General features: G+C 41.8%; 1 protein-coding gene across 2 annotated transcripts in view; it reads right to left on the bottom strand.

Moving 5' to 3' along the window:
* The window catches only part of PLCH1 (phospholipase C eta 1), a 167,225-nt gene that overhangs the window by 123,038 nt on the left and 24,620 nt on the right, over positions 1 to 19,567 (bottom strand). For both annotated transcript variants that reach the window (XM_020781938.3, XM_072996102.2), the window contains exon 2: positions 17,812 to 17,929. In XM_020781938.3, the coding sequence (XP_020637597.3) occupies positions 17,812 to 17,890 (79 nt within the window). In that variant the 5' untranslated portion in view covers positions 17,891 to 17,929. The remainder of the gene's footprint in view (positions 1 to 17,811; positions 17,930 to 19,567) is intronic.

Here is a 19,567-nt window from a genome sequence, read left to right as displayed (position 1 = left end):
TTTAATCATCTGGGTGCCATAACTGGGAAAGGGCTACTCTCCTTTCCTCTCCCCATCCCCTATTTTGGACCAACTTGGTAGTTACCAGGCATGTGTGTAGATCAGAAGGTCAACTGATAGGGTTACCTTTGATTCTGCCAGTTGAGAGGAGGACCAACACACAGAGCAAATATTATACATCTGGGGCGTGATCTCCTGTAAAGGCCTGTTGTCCACCTAAAGTTGTACCTCCCATTACTGGTATAGGCCTGCTCTCAAAAATGTTGTCCATGATGAAATACCAAGTGTTATTTCAATCCGCTACCACTCAGCTGCCCCTACTATACCTGGTCTGAAGAAAAACATGATATAATAAATTGAGAAATCAGTGATTACCCAATTATCCACTCTAAAATTAGCACACTCCAGTAAAACACCTTGGAAAAGTCCCTTTACAGCATTAGTACCCCAACAATAAGGAATTAGTTAGATAAAAAATGTAAATGATTTAAATAAATCAATATGGCAAGGAGACCCTATTAAACTTAAGTAACTAAAACTGAACAATAAATAACAGGGCAATTAATTAATTAATTAATGGGAATTAAACAAATGGTACCTCTGCTGTAATAACAGGAGGTGTCTATCTTCCTTCCTAGGAGCTATAAAGAGCCAGGAGAAACTCTTCAGTTCCATGCAGATGGCCAGATCTTGATGGATTATGCTTCTTTCCTGTCTTCTTCAAGATGGTATGAATAATCTGTAGTAATTTAAGGAGGCAGGGGGAAGCATCCATTCTCGCAGCAGTTCGCTGAAGCAGATGTCATCGACACTGACCATAAATTCTTAATTGCAGGGTTGTAAACGTCAGGTGGATAATGTGTGCTCAAATAACCAGACTCACACATGACTTGCTACAAATCTTAAGATCTTGCAACAATGGGGATTCCAATTTGACTATTAGGTTCCATATAACAGGGGTCTTTCCAGACTATTTGCTGGTAAAATTTACATGCACGTGCTATAATTGTCATCCAGAGTTCCAATTACAGTGGTGCCCCGTATAGCGAGGTTAATCCGTTCCGGATTAACCTTCGCTATACGAAAACATCGCTGTGCGGGTAAGGAAAGCCTATTGGAACGCATTAAACTTAGTTTAATGCGTTCCAATAAGCGTCCAAACTTACCCCTCCAGCGATGTTTTCGCGTCCGGCGGCCATTTTGGAGCCGCCGATCAGCTGATCGGCGGCTCCAAAATGGCCGCGGATGGCCCGAAATGCCCCCCCGCAGCGTTTTCGCGACCTCTGTAAGCAAGGGGAGGGCGCGAAAACACTGATAGGGGCCATTTCGGGTCATGCGGCGGCCATTTTGGAGCCGCTGATCAGCTGTTCAGCGGCTCCAAAATGGCCGCCGGACGCCCCAATCGTCGCAAAGCGAGTGTGGCGATTGGGGCAGATCCGTATAGTGATCCCCAAAAAGGGATCACTATACGGATTCTTCATTAAACGGTGCGCTCGTTAAGCGAGGCACCACTGTAGTGTCACAGGACAAAGCAGGGTGGGGCAAGAAGGAGGCGATCTCTCCTCTTGCTGGTGGAACAGACTCACAAAGCAATGAACTGCAGAACTGAGTCTTTTTCCACAGCTTCAGCAGCTGGTGGGATGCAGTTATCTGTTAATATATTGATTCTCTGCAGCCAGTTCACATCACTGATGCTGCCAAATCTGTGGTTCCCAGATTGAGGAGCTCCCTACTCACTGCTAAAACAAGCCCTCTCTGCCCAGTACTGCTAAGTCTTGTCCTTTTTTTGGTGTTATCTACCAGTTAACAGCAGTAGACCAATAAAAAGGAAAATGAAAAATAACTCAAGAGGTTTATTTAAGAGATCTAATGAGCCTGAGATCCTGAGCCACTGACAGTAGTTATCTCAATGTTATGTTGGGAAAACAATTATACCATGATTATAATGTAAGCCTACAAAAGACTTTATAACAGCATAACTCAATAGGTTTTTCTCTATTTGTAAGTAACAATCAGGAAGAAGAGTAACTGGACAAGTATTATATACAGTAGTGCCTCGCTTAACAATTGCCTCATTAAACAATGAAACCGCTTTATGATGAAGTTTTTGCGATCACTTTTGCGATCGCAAAACGATGTTCCTGTGGGGAAAATTCGCTTAACGATGATTGGTTCCCTGCTTCGGGAACCGATTTTTTGCTAAATGATGATTCAGAAACAGCTGATCAACAGTTCTAAAATGGCCTCCCGCTGTGCAAAATGGCTCCCCGCTGTGTTTTCAGGATGGATTCTCCGCTTTACAGGCAGCGAAAATGGCCGCTCTATGGAGGATCTTCGCTGGACTGTGAGTTTCCAGCCCACTGGAACACATTGAACCGGTTTCAATGCATTTCAATGGGCCTTTTTTGTTTTGCAAGATGATGTTTTAGTAAGACAGCGATTTCAACAGAACGAATTAACATTGTCTTGCGAGGCACCACTGTATAGGCAGAAGTCTGATCCAAAACAGAATTTGGGCAGCTTATGAACTATATTAGACAATGTAGTAGATTTTGAGATAATTAATAAATTATGTCTCACCAAGGTCATTATGCCAACTCTTCCCAAGTTTTTCTAGATAGATGTACCATACCAATTTGCGCCTCTTTCCTTTTTGTAGCAATCTGAGATCACAGAGCTTGTCCAAGGCCATAAAGGCTGGGTCCTCTCCGAGCAGGAACAGTGGGGAATTGAACTACCAACTCCTGGCAGTGCTTCATCTCGTTGCTCTATCCAGCCATAGAAAACAGAAGGTAATATAGGGTGGTGCCTTCTCTCCAGAAGACTGGGTGATTATGGTGATCAGGGTGTTTTTTTTGTTATGGGTGTATTGCTATAATAAGGGGGGGGAGATGATCTGTCACTGTAATTGATGGGTGTCATTAGCTATTCTTTTGTGTGCAGTGATTATCGGTCCTTGTGATCTCCTGAAAAGGACAAAAAGTTGATCCCACAGCTACAAATACTCAGCTACACTACAAGAGAACACCAGACAGAGTTCCAACTCCTATCCTCTGAAGATGCCAGCCACATAGACTGGTGAAACGTTAGGAAGAAAAGTCTTCAGAACATGGCCAAACAGTCCGAAAAACCTACAACAACCATCGGATCCAGGCCATGAAAGTCTTCGAGAATAAACTGAAAACTCTTTTTTATTGTATAATTTCGGAAGCTTGTAAATCTTACAAAGGGGTGTGTCTGTGAAGGGGCATGATTGAAAGCAGTGTTATAATTTAGAAGACCCTGCTTTTCTAAATTGGCCACTACCCTACCGAATGAGACGCAAAATGTTCAGAAGCATTGTTGTCAGAGACGTGCCCAAAGAGGAACATGGGTGAAAGAGAGACATGTCCAAAAACGGATTGGATCAGTGGTTCAGAGGAATGCACTGTTTGGAATGTTTAGCTCTTAGACTGGTCTTCCACCAACATGGACACATAACATACATTGATAAAATTAACCATGATGTATTATTTGAAAACATCCATCTGTCTGTATGGTATATCCTGCCACACTAAGAAGAACAGTCCCATGAATGTAAAACATGCAGAAGAGTATTTACAGTGGAATACAAAGCCAACTATGAGGCAGTACCAGCAACTATTTAAAAAGCATATTTCATCCTGATCAGGAAATGAAAGCCAACGCAGAAAAATCAGATTAAAAAAATAGCTGCACTAAAGCACTTTAAAAATTCTTAAAGGAGAAGGAATAATTTTGTTGCCAACCATTTTAATATATAGATATGTCCCATATAGGGTTTTTTTTCAGGGGTGAATGAAGCTTTTAGAGCGAGAGAGAGAAAAAAGCACAGTTCCATTGTGATGTGTATCTCCTTCTTCAACATTTTGTAAAATGGAAAGAAGCTCAAAATGTTTCTTATTTTACTCAGAGAGAAAATTGCAAGGAGGGTTTAAACTAAAAGGCACTACCTTCAGCTAGTAGCGAAGGTATAACTAAAAAAGGGAAGTATTGACTAGTGCACATGATTCAAGAGTGGCAGCTATGCAACAAAGCAGAAGCATTACAGAAAGAAGCTGAAGCATTCGTGAGAGGGAAACAACTCACTTCAGAAGGTCGGGGGAAAAAACTTTCCTATCCTTTGCCATTCCAAAGACTTGGTGGTTAGACAGTAACATTGCCATTTGGTAACAGAGACATCATCCAGGTTGCACAAGTACCTTTCTCTACCTCTGAAACCAACCCAGCATAATACTGGGAGTAGGCTACCTTCCCCCCATCCTTGACAGCAAAAGGTACCTACACCAATGGAGTCTGAGCTGTAAGTGAAGACCACACAAACACTGTAGAACAATGCTTTCAAACTCCAGATGTTCTTGGGACTACAGCTCTCAGAAATCCAGGCCAGCACAGCTAGTAGTGAAGACTTCTGGGAGTTTTACTCCAAAAACATCTAGAGACCTAAGGCTGGAAACCACTGCTGCAGAATACCATAGCTGTTCACATAGTGTCAGTGCGAAGGCAGAACATTTACCTTACACCACATGAATAGATTTCTTTGAGTCTCACCACTTTTCTTCACCTTGAGAATCACCTTTACCTTTTATTTTCGAATGGGGTCAACAACATGCCGCCACTCCAGACACGTATGCAGTCCCCGGACTTCCTGGGACATGTCCTATATCATATGCGTGAAAGTTTTTTTTTCTTCTTTAAATGTTTGCTCAACATCCCATCATGCACCCTTTTAAAAACTAATAAAAATAGCTTCTTTGCTCATATCCTTCACCCTTGAGAATGTGGCTCTCAAGCTGCCAGCAAGCCTAAAAAATGGTCCTCAGTCCTGGCGAGATAGACCACCACATCCTAGAGTAGCAACTAGAAGATTTAAAAGTGCAATGCTTAGAACAACTTTTTGGATTCCAGCTAAGAAAAACCACCAGGCAGCAATGGATATGTTGGCTGAGGATACTAGGCACTGTAGTCCAATAACAACAACAACAACTTTTCCAAACTTTGGTAGAGTGGTTCATACTAAAACACTGGTATACTCTGGTAGCTGACTGGATGGTGTATCCTCCAGATCATCTAGTTGCTAGGATGAGTCACCCACAAAATGGTGGCTATTTGTCCGTCCCCCCCCAAATGGATAGTGCAGACTCTTGATAAACAAGTACCAACTACAGTTATTTGCTCTAATCCGCACTCTGCTCTTTTTCTAGTTAGATATGTATAACATTTTTGCTCAGGGCAAGCAGAGCCTCCCTCGAGTGCAAGGCACCATCAGCTACAGCCTGAACAAATTTCTAACATACGCAGATCAGAATATTAATGCCATGCAAATAGAGCTATTAACAGTTTCTCTTAATAATATTAGAAAAGGACAAGGAACCCTCAGGCAATTTTTGAGTCATAAAACGCTTGAGCTTAACATGCACAGAATATTTTATCTGTTCACTGCTCAGACTGGGTTTCATGTAGTGGAAATTTGCTTTTGAGATGAATATCAAGATGCTTGCTGGCCCCTACTGGTTATAGTCTGAAGCATTTGTTTCTTAAAACTTAGTAAGTGTTCCTCATGGAGACATCCTGAAAATATCAGACAAGCATTTCTGAAAGAATCCTTATCCAAAATTACAACTCCTGTCACTTAGAAATGTTTGTTTCTGGGGCGGGGGGAACTGACTACAGCTCCCAGAATTCCACAGATAAAAGCAAAGCGTGCTGCTTACATACCACCCCACAGCGCTTCAAGCACTCTCTGGGCGGTTTACAAGTTAATTATGCAGGCTACACATTGCCCCCCCCCCAGCAAGCTAGGTACTCATTTTACCGACCTCGGAAGGATAGAAGGCTGAGTCAACCTTGAGCCAGCTACCTGGGATTGAACCCCAGGTCGTGAGCACAATTTTGGCTGCAGTACAGCCGTTTAACCACTGTACCACGAGGCTCCTGATAATGGTAATCACAGGCAGCTGAGAGGACGCATCTGCTGGGGAGCGAGGTGAATCCTTCTTCCCACAAGCCATAATTCATAGCAGAAATTGCAATGTTTTGCAACGGAAATGGTAATAAATGGTTGACAGTGGCAGCATGGTGCTCTCTCTGGTGAGCTGAAAAAGGGGAACGTGGCCACCCGCTAGCAGGAAATGATCTTCTTCTAATCTGGGAGAGGGCTATTTTCGTAACTTCTCCCAGACTGTGGAACTGCCTTCCACAGGAGGCCAGGTTAACCCCCTCTCTGTTGTTCTTCCACTAGCAGAAAGAAACAGATTTCTTTTAAGGCAAGCAGGCTTTCAACACATAAATGGCAGCTGAGGAAGGGGTTCTTTTTATCTTTTCAAGTTTTTATCTTTTATCTTTTCTTTGAAACTTGTTTAGGGGGTTTTATTTAGTAGCTTTTAATAATTAATATGCATAAAGTAAAGGTTCCCCTTGACATTTAGTCCAGTTTTGTCTCACTCTAGGGCGCGGTAGTCATCCCTGTTTCCAAGCCGTAGAGCCAGCGTTTGTCCATAGACAGTTTCCATGATCACGTGGCCAGCATGACTAGACATGGAATGCCATTCCCTTCCCACCATGGTGGTACCTATTTATCTACTTGCATTTGCATGCTTTCGAACTGCTAGGTTGGCAGGAACTGAGACAAGTGACAGGAGCTCACTCCGTTGCGTGGATTCGATGTTACAACTTCTGGTCTTTGCCTTGCAGCCCAGAGGCTTCTGCGGTTTCACCTGCAGGGCCACCATTCCCCTTGCAATTAATATGCATAATTGTTTTTAATAATTTGATTTTATTACATTTGTAATTGGTTTGATATTTGTTTCTAAAATATAATTTGCAAGCCACCTTCAGGTGTAGATGCACCTTTATGTCTAGCAAATTTATTGCAGTGTTAGTCTTTGTGGGTTACAAAAGCCCACAAACAAACCAACACAGGGGCGAACACATTTTCAGGACACGAGTTTTAGGTCAGAGTTTTCTGAACCAATAAGCTGTGCTAAGTTCAGGGTATTGCCAGAAAAACCACTTAATCATAGACAAAACGACACTGCTGTATCAGGATGTTAATGTTATCAACTAGCCTGAATGTCCACAACCTGTGTGAAAAATGCTATTGCCAGTTTGGAAGCTCATTATGAGGTGTTATTAGACAATTATCATTACACCCTGCCCTATTCCCACGCTTGATCCCAGCCCTACCCCCCTCCCCACATCATGTACACTGTACATAAATCTCTGGCTCAAATGTTGTGCTCTACATGTCCGCAGAAGTAGATTGTAATTAATGAGAGTGCCTCACATGGGTCAAAATCCTATTTGGTTTCTTTTTTTTCTCCTGTACACATAACAGCTCCCTGCAGTCACGGCTGTCTTTCTACACCAATTGAGCAAAGTGGCATGTGTTATTCCCCTGTACCCCATAAGCTCCGTGTTTCCAGCTGCGAATGAGAGATAATTGGAGCAACTGCCAAGCAATGACACTCCACAACTGCCAATACAATTCTGGCCACTGAAACAAATGTGCTCCTCTTGCAGAGGTGAGCCACAGCACTTTTATTTTTGCTTTGTTGCTTTTGGATTACAGCTCTTAAAACCTCCCAGACAGCAGGGCCAACAGCAATTGTAGTCCAGAAAAGTAACTTCTCCAGGCGCTGGTAAAAGTGGTTTTGAGCAGGGGTCCCCAACCTTGGGCCTCCTGGCCAGCAGAGGTGGTAGTGAAGGTTTCTGGGAGTTGTAGTCCAAGAACATGTGGAGGCCCAAGGTTGGGGACCACTGCTTTTGAGGATTCTGAGAGCTATAATCCAACAAAGTATAGTAGGAACTCTGCATCCACAAAGGGGGGCATTTCACGACCTACCTCAAATATGCTTGAAACTGCAGATATATATACAACCTGTGGGGTGGGACCACAGCCCAAAACAGCTGGGACAAAAGTCGTAAGGCCCACCCCCTTGTATGTTGTACACAGGGCTGCAGTAAACTGTGGATAACGGACACTGTGGATACGGGGGCCCTATTGTAAATCACCTAAACTTTGATAATAGCATAAGTCCTCACATGTTTGAATACTGGCTGAGTGGGCATTGGGTTCTCCATACTACATTCCTATTATGACTTCTTACTACAGTTAGACTCTTACAAAACACTCTTAACGTAGTCAAATTAATTTCACTGAGCCAGGAAGCACCAGATAGAGTTCACTTTGAGCAAAACTGATTTAACGTGACAGAATCCTAAAGCTGCTCAGTTCGTGCTTAACACTGAGGGGCTCCAAGGCAAAGAGTAAAAGTGAATATACGGCAAAGTGAATTCATCATACCGTTCATGAAAATACAGGTTCAGACATAAAGGCTTAGGTTTCAGAGAGGCATCAAAGAGAAGAGAAAGAATCATTCTTCCAAACAGCCAATTATAACACCAAAAAAAAATTTAAAGAGTTCTTCCCAGAATGATGAGAGAAAATGAACTGTTCATTAAACATGCCATGTCTTATTTTTGTTTGGGCAGTTAAATAACCCTACTTATCTTAAGGCTAAAGAGTTAAGTCATATCTTATAAGGCAACTTTGAAATAAAATAAAAGCTAAGATGGTAGCTTTATGGATTGTGAAATTCTAAATAAATTAAAAGCAAATAAATAATACACAAGGAAATGGAGCAAAGCCTCTATAAGAATCCTAGTTACCAGGGCAGCTAACAGATAAATTCGCAAGCATGACCTTCTGTCAGACCTAGAATTGGGAGATTCAGGTTCAAGTCTGCAGTGAGCCATGAAACTCACAGGGTAACCTTGGGCCACTTACTCAAGAACTGTATTTAGTAGTTAAATTGCTTATACTCACCATGGATAGAGGGCAGCACTCCAGCATATTTATAATAAGTAGAGGGCAATGCCCTGCTATACACACACACACAAACACACACACACACACACACAAAAACACACACACACACCACTCTTGGTTTTGTCATTTTATTACACTTGGAGAACCTCCACTATCTATAGGGACTCTCCACATAAGAAAGGACACTCAGTTCCACCAGTACAGTCACCCATGGATAGCAGAGGCTCTATGCGTCAGTCTTGTTGTTTTCCTGAATATATCCGTGACTGTATACACATTAATTTTGAACACCTGAAGAGATCTTTCATCTCAGCCAGTCAATCTATCTCATAAGGTTGTTGTGAGGATAATGGGACAAGGCAGGGAATACTGTACTATGACTTAGATTCACAGGAGAAAACAGAAAATATAAATATTTTAAGCAATTATTTCATTTGCTTATCAATCCCTTGCATGTAAGTGGTGTGGTATGTTTGAACATGTGAAAGTGAGAGCATAAAGCATATCTGAACTTCTCACCATATCCTGTGGGTCCTCACATCTACATGCCAGAGGTCCAAAAAGGTACTTCCGGATTACAATCCTTTATGTCTATGCTGCCTGGAAATTCTGGGAACTGTATCCTAAAGCTCTCCTGCTTGTGCATGCTGAAGGCTATAAACCTAATCTCCCTAGCTAGATTATCCTCAGTAGTAATCATATTCACTGCGCCAGCAACAAAATGCAAAATATTGAATGGGAAATTCTATTACCCAAATTTATCAGGAATCTAAAAAAGCAAAGGCATAAACCAACTAAAAAATTATTCATAGCATTTGCGTCATTAATTCTTCCCCATTTACTACAGCAAAATATCAAGAAGCCAAGTACACTCCCAACTTCAGTCAAACTGTATCCAGTCATAGCTCAGTGGTTTAGATATCTGGCTACAGAGCCAAAGGTTGGGAGTTTTCGATTCCCCACCGCGCCTCCTTGATAGGCTCAATGATCCATAGGGTCCCTTCCAGCTCTGCAGTTCTAAGATGATGATGATGATTGTAAGAAAACAATTATGAGAGATGCCAGTGGGTTTCAGCAGCATTCCACAGACTTTCACTCCCTAATAGGGCAAATCTTGCAAGGGCACCCAGAATAATAGTCTTTTCTTCATTGGCTGCTTATCACCAGCCACTACTGATTTCAACTTTTCTGGCTACTGTTATTCTGAACATCATCTGTATAGGTAGGGAAACTGAAAGTGATGGTACACACATAGGTGTCTATTTCTTTGCACCACACATTCGTCTTATGACAAATTCAAGGAAATTATTTTGTCAACAGATTGTTGTCAGCCATTTAATTCTTCCTAGGCAGGACCAGCCCCACCTGAGGAGTAACCTCAGGCAGCAAATCCTTAGAGACGGCAGCAGGAAGGCAATGGAAGAACAAGATTTGCGCCATATAGCTTGTATGGCACCCTTTGGGCTAGTCTAGGTGGAAGGTGTTGCCCTATTGCTAGAGTTGAAGAAAAGTTTGTCGGGTCATTCCACTTTTGAACTCAAAATGGAGAGGGCACCATTTAATTCTTCATCTCAGGCAAAAAGATGAGCTCTTGCTTTCATTGTTTTGAAATCAAACTTATTCAATACCAAGGAAAGAAGTGCACAAAAAAATATATTTTTTTAAATCAGTCTACCTTTAGAAAACACAATTTCATTTTTGAACCAAGCACAACCTATCTGTAGTCCTCACATATTAGAGGGGGCAAGACAAAGTTGTTGCTTAGTGAAAAATTCCATATTTTGCATACAAATAAAATTGAGAGATTCTAATCATTATTATCTTTAATATTATCAACTTCACAACACCAACCCGAAGATAATAAGAAACTGAATTAATGCATATTAATTGTAATTCTATCTGCTTTGGAAGAGGGAAAGGGGGATATTGGTTTTTCAGTCCTCTTCATATTAGCATCCAAATTGGCATCAAAGAGACGCCTTCTGTACAAACCCAGACGAGGGAGGGCAGACAGGCAAAAATGAAAACAAATGCAAATATCCTGTTCCTTTACTTAAAAGGGAATGTTAAACTAGAGAGATAGAACAGACAACACCAGGTACAATATTGCATTCCCCCTCCCTTCAAATAGAAGTATCTGAAGCCTCATCTTTAAACCAGTGCATAAGAACAGAGAAAAGAAGAACACTGTGTCCCATAAGCTGAAGTGGATCCCTACCCTCACAGGAGGAAATCACTATCCTCATCTTAGCTGGAGTGGCCCCTTTTCTGGAATGAAAGCTACAGGTAGTAACTCTCCTTGACCCCTGGTCCTAGTTAGTGCTCTATGAAAATGTGTTGAATTCAAGGTTGGTAGCAATGATGGAACTGGAAGGAAGGAACCTGTAGACTGGAAATGTTCCTGAGTACAACTTCCAGAATTTCCAGATATCACGGTCAGAAGTCATGGTCCCTGTGAAGTTCCAGAATTTGCACACATGTGCACACACACCCAAAAGCATTCTTTCCCCAAGCTTTTAGAAGAGCAAGTACAGCATAACTAACTGTACACGGACCTTCTTTGGAAACAAGGCAAGTCCTAATGACTGAAGGTGTGCTGCTAACCATTCTTCCCACTCTTCTCAATAAACTCCCAATGTATTTATTTTCTATTTAGAGGTTACACTTATATTCTATCCACAACAATATTTGCACATTTCCAGCGGTGGTGGTAGTGGTGACATTCCTGCAAATGAGGACATGCAAACACCTATGAATTGAGGTGGGGAGTCAGACAGCACCATCAAAATTATTTCGGGCAGATTTGACTGCCAACCTCTGACTCTGAATGTTCAAGAAAAGGAGAAGCAAGGGACAGCTATTATGAACGTTAGCAGTGGCATCACCACACCAAAAAAGAAAAGAGAACCTGGGGGAGGGGAGGGGAGAAAGATGCTAACATCCTAAATTGAAGCTCTGACCTAGTCACTCAAAAGCCATACAAGGCTACAAGCATTCATCTATACATGCAGACACACGCCAGTCCCAAATGTGCAACTAATGAAGTGGTGGTGGAAGAGGAAGAGGATGGAGAATGCAAAACCCAGGCAATATGCTAGATCAGTGGTTCTTAACCTTTTTGAAAGAAACGCCCCCTTGAGCCATTGAGGAAGTTATCATCACCCCCCTCCCTGCAGCAATGATATCTTTCTTTCTTTCTTATTCATTCATTCATTCATTCATTCATTCATTCATTCATTCATTCATTCATTCATTCATTTGATTTATACCCCGCCGCCCCTAGACTGCATCTACTCGGGGCGGCTTACAAAATCATATGCTGCTCTTTTCACCTTCACTGAACAGATCCTCAGGGTTCAGGGAGAAAGAGGAGCGGCTGACTTTCTGCAGTGCATTTGCGATCCCGCCCAAAGAGATGCCACGCCACCCCAAACCAACCCATTTCTCTCCGTGCTTCCCTTGCAACGGGCGGGAAGGTGGGCGGGAAGGCAGGATGGACAAACTGGACTCATCTCTTCCTCCCCACCTGGGTGCGAGGCAGCGCTTCACCAGGCGAGGACGGGTATCCAGGAGACTCTTTCCTTCCACCCGATCCACACTCAGTGCTCCCCTAAGTGAGGAAGGTGAGATGGCAGAAAGAGTGGGATTGTCTGGTGGCAGTGGCACCGGATCCACTGCCAGCACCCCGGCTGCAGCCACCTTCACATGTTTGGCTTGCTCCAGTGCCCCCCTACCGCCCCCCTTTTGTTCTACCGCCCCCACACCGCCCCTTTTCGTTCTACCGCCCCCCTGAAAAATGAAATCGCCCCCTGGGGGGCATTATCACCCACGTTAAGAACCACTGTGCTAGATCACTGGTTCTCAACCTTGGCTTACTCAGGAGTTGTGGACTGCAACTCCCAGAAGCCTTCACCACCAACTGTGCTGGCTGGGGTTTCTGGGAGTTCAGTTCAAAAACATCCGAGTAACAAAGGTTGGGAACCTAGGAGTTAGATCAACAGAAGTCCTTTCTCACTGCACCTTTTTTTAAGAGGGGAAAAATGGCTGCCACATCCTCACAATATCACTCAAAGACCCTTCCCAGCAGTTTGGTGGTTGGAATATACAAATAAGTCTTGGGCAAAGCCGATAGTCTCCTTCTTCTTCAGTGCCAACTCAGCATCTTCTTTATGAGACAATGATACTTTACTTTTCCCCTTTTTTTAATTTATGGGGTCTTTTTTTTTTAAATTTATGTTAACATTTTAACCCGATGAATGCTAGATTCAACATAAGGGATCTATGAGGGATTGCCAGCCCACCCGTGAGCTCTCCTGCGCTCTTTTGTTCTCCCTGGTTACCATGGAAATTTCCAAACAGCCCTGCTTTCAGTTGGTGTTTTGGCATTTCGCTGAATGTGGCTCACAAGCCTCGCTGAAACTGGATGTTTTTAATAATGTTTTAAGCCAGAAAAATCTGATTATATATAATTTTTTACAGCTCTATGCAATGGATGCAAAAGAAAGATAGTCTCTGAGGGTTTTTTTTTTCATTTAAAGTCCTTTGCTGCCCTCTAGTGTAGCATTCCAGTGGATAAAGCTCACACAGTAGCTCAGTTACCTGTGCTTAAAATGTCTTTGCTCCCTGCAGAGAACAAGAAGCTTGTCAGCCAGTCTCACCCTTACTCCATTAGACTCATTATTTTGTTCCCCTCCACTGCACAAGAATGAATGGAGATGTGTATCCTGGTTAATTTGAGGAGATATATAGTGCAAGGAAAGCTGCAAGTTAAGGACTGCCTTCTTCACATCTAATTTTTTAGGTTTAGGTGCGCACATAAGATTTTTCTATTTTTTAAAGGGTAAATGCAACAAAGGGGCACTCTGAGTGTGACTTAAACCCACAGCTTCCCTCAAAAGACACCAGTAAGCTGCAATTCCATGTTTATGTTTATTTCAAAAATGAATTCTGTATTTATTGCACTTTGAAACCACCCACCAATTAAGGCACTTGAGATTATGCACAATCTGTTTAAAATGCAAAATCCATCAATAAGCAAGACAGAATAAAAAAACTAAGATAAAATTGGCAGCAGAGTATAGAACATTCAGCATATCAAACCAGGTTAAAATCAACAGAAGGCAAGAGTGCAAAGGTATAGAAGCGCTGAATATTTCTTCTCACATGTATTTTTTTAAAATGCACATGAGACTAAAACTTCACTTTGTGCTGAAATAACCCTTATGTAGGTGTCAGAAGGGTTTGTTGAATGCATTCTACAGTGTTAAAAGTTTAAGCCAGCACTGTGAATTGGGCTTGGAAATGAATTGTGAAGACATTTCCAAGTGAAGACTTTGCAGCAATAACTCCAGGTGGTTACCCTGTTGGGGTCCAACTAAAGCTGGTGAACCATTTTCAAAGGAAGACCTATGGGCAAATAGGGTACTGCCCCACTGCTTCAAGCACCGGGTACGCCAACCTCTCACCTGCCTCTTTAGCCCCTTCTGCTGAGCCCCCAGCATCGGATTTGGTGGGGAAGAGAGGGAGTAAAGAGGGAAGGAGAAAGAAAATGAGAGAATGACTGTTGGTGAACACATAAACTGTCTAGCTAGGAAACCTGGCATGGAGGGACCAGCAGCAGCAGGCAGTAACACTTCTAAATTTGGAACACAGTATATTTTTCTGTTCCCTCTTGAGTTGTGGAATGGATGGATGGGGTGGATGAGGTGGGGTGAGGGAGTGTCTAAGTGGATGCCTGTCTGCTTCCCCTGTGTTGATATGTATGAATGCTTCACTTTTTTATTTGTACATGCATACGTGCCTTGCTCTGCAAGATTCTCAGTGAGGTGCAGTGGATAGAGTATGATATCTGCAGGATTCTCAGTGTGATGTACTGGTTAGAGTGATGGACTAGTGAGGATTCAAACCCTAGAGAACAGGGTTTGAATCCCCACTTGGCCATGGAAACACACTGGGGTAGTAGAACTGGTAAAACCATTCCTTATATATCTCACTTAGCTTGAAAGCCCTAATAGGATCATCATAAGTTGGTTTGAACACGATGGTACAGAACACACACACACACACACACTGCTTACCAGCCCTAGCTGTGACCATCACCCTGCAAATCACAATGGGCATTAGCAGTCATTGGCTCAATATATAACACGTTGTATAACATTGCCACATAACAAAGTGAAGATTAACAGAGCATAAATAGCAGCCACAAGGCTCTCTTTGTTCCTGTAGAGTTGTATTTGCAATAATATCCTAAAATAATTAAAAAAACACATACACACACAACTTTCAATTCACCACGGCCACTCAGGCCTCTACTGACCACAATGTGTCTAAGAACACTCCCCAATCCACAAAGCTATAAGAGAAATACAATTCCACCCTGAACAGAGTGAACACCACTTAACCTGACTGATGAACTCACAACATGTATCGCTGTCTTGACTGAATAGACCCTCAGTTTATTGGCCAGCATCCAATCCATTACCCACAAGCTCAGAACAAATGCTTAACTGACTCCTTAATGTAATGGTTTCCAAAGCAGCACATAAACAGTGACATATTTAAACTCCAACTGCCAAAGAAACTCAAATAAGCAGGAACAGGTTAATAAAGGTAGCATACAAGGATTTCTTGATTTGCAGGGGGGATTAAAATTCTGAACAACCTTTGAACAGGGTATACATAGCAGGTAGAACAATCAAAGTGACTGAGGTCATAATATCATGTTTATCAAAAAATTTATGCAAAGCAAAAGATCCTAAATGTGAGGTCTAAAATACAACAATTAAGATGCCAGGCTGACTTCTGTGTAGAGGGCATTCTAGAACCAAGGCTTCACTCACCACCAAAGTTACCTCTTTGATCATGACCCTACCCCTGTCCACAAGAAGGCTGGGCATTCCTAAAATGGCATCGACTGATGAACTCTATCCCCTTCTTCCTGAGCCAGAAGCAATGTGGTGGTGATGGGAGCTTCCACACACACATCAAGTATACCCTATATCTGTGAAGATTCTCACTCAATCAGGTGAGGTTATCTGGAAGCTGACTCATGGCAACAGGACTTCTTTCTTATTAGATTGAAACATTTCATTATTCATCCAAGTAGCTGAACAGACTGAAGAAGCTACTTGGATGAGTAGTGAAATGTTTCAACCTAACCCTGACCCAACTTCCAACTGATTAAGTATACCCTGGCTTGCAATCTGTTTTGTTGTACACATTGATGCTAGTTTGCTATCAATCAGGAAGAAAGCACATCCAGCATTGCTGAGCGATCCTCCCATGAAACTGTTGCTAATACACACAGAATCTTTAGTCTGGAACTCGAACAGCAAATGATGCCCCATAAAGTGCCAATCAACTGTGCTTGTATGTTATGCACAGAAAGCCACTGTGAGTACTACTACAACACCCAATGTCATTATTGGAACATCCCACTTTTCATAATTTAATCTATATATCTAGGTAGGCAATGAAGTCTCTTTCTCCCCTTTCTCTAGAAACTTGAGGTAGCAACCCTGCCCCACCCCATAAATATCATCTATACTTGCAGCAGTTGACCCTAGATGCCCTGACAGCATGGGGGCAGGGTACAGGTCCATTTGCTTAGTCCTCTAGGTGCACTAAGGAGAACAATGTATTCATCCTGACATAAATATTAAATGCCATCAGCCAATAGAAGCATGGGGAATTGACATTAATACTCAGACTGGAAACTAGTCCTGTTCAGTCTATGCCACTTTCATATGTACAGTGGTGCCACGCTTAGCGACGTTAATCCGTTCCGGAAAAACGTCGCTAAGCGAAAACATCGCTAAGCGAAATTGAAAAGCCCATAGAAATGCATTAAAACATGATTAATGTGTTCCTATGGGCTTAAAACCTCACCTTTAAGCAAAAATCCTCCATAGCGCCACCATTTTCGCTGCCTCTTAAGCGAGGAAAAACAGCGGCCAGCCATTTTGTTTTCCCAGCGGCCATTTTGAAACCGCTGTTTAAAAAGCTGTTAAAAAAAGGGTCGCTTTGCCATGATCGCTTCCCCGCGATCATCGCAAAGTGAAAAAACCCATAGGGACCATCGCAAAGCGATCACTTTTGAGATCGCAAAAACTCAGTCGCTAAGTGATTTCGTCACTCAACGGAGAGATCGCTATGTGAGGCACCACTGTACTCATTCACAAATTTGTTCCGTTTATTTTCTTCATTAAAATTCCCCCTTTTAAAAAAATCACACACACATGTATTTATGCATGTATTTATGCATGTATTTTTGAACCTATTTCCCCAAAAATACATTTTCCTAGCATATTGGCCAAAATCCTATTATTAAATTGGCAAAGCTCTCTTTGGTGAATTGCTGCAAATTAAGAAGTTAGCCCAGGCATTTGCTTTTGTGCACCAAGGCACATGATGCTCACAACAGTGAATGTCTACTATAACCTCCAAATTGCCAGAAATTCATCAGTGACATTTACACTAGTTGCATTATGCCAGTGAAAAAGCTCAAGAGAATTTCGGCCATTTTATCTCAGAAACATCTGTTTTAGAATGCATTTCTAAACAAAATTTGGAGAATTATGAAATCCGAAAGCTAACAACTTTCTGATCTGGATATTAGTCTGGAAAGTGTAAATCAAGTCACTCAAAAATTACATCTTTCAGGCACCCCTACTTTAGGACACTGTTACAACACAACATGATCATCTCATCAGGATGCTTACACTTCTGCAACTGATTTTGCTTTGCTCTTAATACTTTGCTGCAATTCCACAATAAACTTGTACAAAGGCATAACAGATCAAGAAATGAGAAATCCACATTTGCACAACAGAGGTTTTGAGCTGGATCTCCTTAGGTAGATGCCACTGGTTCAGGGAACCAGACTGTGAAATTTCCGTGGTATTATATAGAGGTAGGAAACAGAAGGCAGCAGAAACCAACAGAGATAATGTGTACATTACCATGAAAAACACTGTTGTCCACCAAAAAATGCCTGCAGTACTGCATACACCTTCTCTTATCCAGGTTCCAGTAACTCATTGTTAGAGGCCTCTCTTCTCAGCATCAAAGGCAATTATCCTGCAAAAATTAAGAAGACAAGCGTTGGTAGCATGAATGGAACAGTTAAGCAGAAAAGAAGAACAATTCGGTGGCATTCGTTCCACTTAAGAAAATGTCTTGAGACAACCTCTGCACCACCACCATTATCACCCCTAAATGTTACGCTTTACTCAAAATACAATACTGTCAAGAAGCTCAGCCACATGTAGCAGCAATAATTAAGTCATCATTAAACTACCAAGTGTTGCCTTCACACAATTACAGCTCTTTAGAGGGAGAGGGGATGTTTGCACATAATGTAAAGAATCGCTTATCTGATGAATGGAAAGAAACACATATTTTTCCTTCAGACCTGGAAACATTTCTTTCTAAGCTCTCAGAATTGCTTTCTCCCCTGGGCAGTATAACTGCTGTCTAGATTGACTTGGGATCCTGGACTTTGTATTTCAGAAATATATCCCCAAGCTCTGCCTGTTTTGGACTTCTCGGGAGGGGAGGGAGTTGTATGGGAATTAGAGAACAACAGGGAGAATGGACAGAGGAAAGAAGAAAGAAGGAATACATTTCCATGCCTCAGACATCCCTTGTTACTATGCATAACTGGTAAGAGTCCCTTCTCCTGATTAGCTAACCTCCAGGCAGAGTTCAGCAAGTACAAACTCTACTTCCTCGTCTAAGCTTTCGTTCTGCATGCCTTCTTCAACAAAATAAAGACTCTCAAGTCATTATGTGGAGATGGGATGAAACACAGCAGCAAGGCAGAACACCTCAGAAATACAACGCATACCGAAATATAGGATCATAAAACGAGCACTATAAACGCTGCAGGATCTGGTGTTTAGTGAGTTAATGATGATAAGTGAAAAGATGAAGATGCATGATAAGGAAAGTCACAAGCAAGGCCAATAGAGAAAAATATCCACAGAAGACTATGGATTCTGGTGGTGCCAACACTAGACCAGCTTTAAAAAAATCCTTACAACACAATCAGTTATTCAGAATCCACCACAGTTTCTACCATTTGTCCATTGTTTTGCAGCTTCAAACAGTGCAAGCAATTGTAACTATCATTTTCAGGGACAAACATATAACTCATTAAGAAGCTGATCCTTAGGTTTCTCTCTACAAGGCTTCCTTTGTTTACATCCCTTCATTCAATTCATTTCTGAAGACTTTTTAGCCTTTCCAATGATGCCTTGCAAAATTCATTTCATTGTAAGCAGCGCCTAGTATGGCGGATGTTTCAGGACTCAGATTTCCCAAAGACATACGAAAAGGGAACTTAAGTATCCACCCTAATTCCTTCAAAATTAATCTGATCTGCAGAAGACTAAGTATGTACAATATTTCTCTAAAATATAGCCAGTTCATAAAAGACTAACAATCTACCAAAGTCTAGAAATTAAAGTGTCACAAGTCACATTGTTACCTGTACTACATTACTTTTTCAATAACAAGGGCATAATGGGATTATTTTTGCAGAAGTAATAAGAGTTTATTATATGGGGGTGTTGTAATATATTTTTACTTCTAAAATGCTGCTATGGGGGCAGTCATTTGTGAATGTTAACCATTCTCTAACAAACTTTATTTTTAAAAAAGCAACAAAAAACAAATACCTTGATAGTGTGTCACTAACTCATTACCTACAATGTA

The sequence above is a fragment of the Pogona vitticeps genome, chromosome 3 (assembly GCF_051106095.1).
Source record: "Pogona vitticeps strain Pit_001003342236 chromosome 3, PviZW2.1, whole genome shotgun sequence".
NCBI classification, from domain to species: domain Eukaryota; kingdom Metazoa; phylum Chordata; class Lepidosauria; order Squamata; family Agamidae; genus Pogona; species Pogona vitticeps.
The sequence above is the reverse complement of the archived record's forward strand: the minus strand, read 5'-3'. Positions and strand labels throughout refer to the sequence as shown.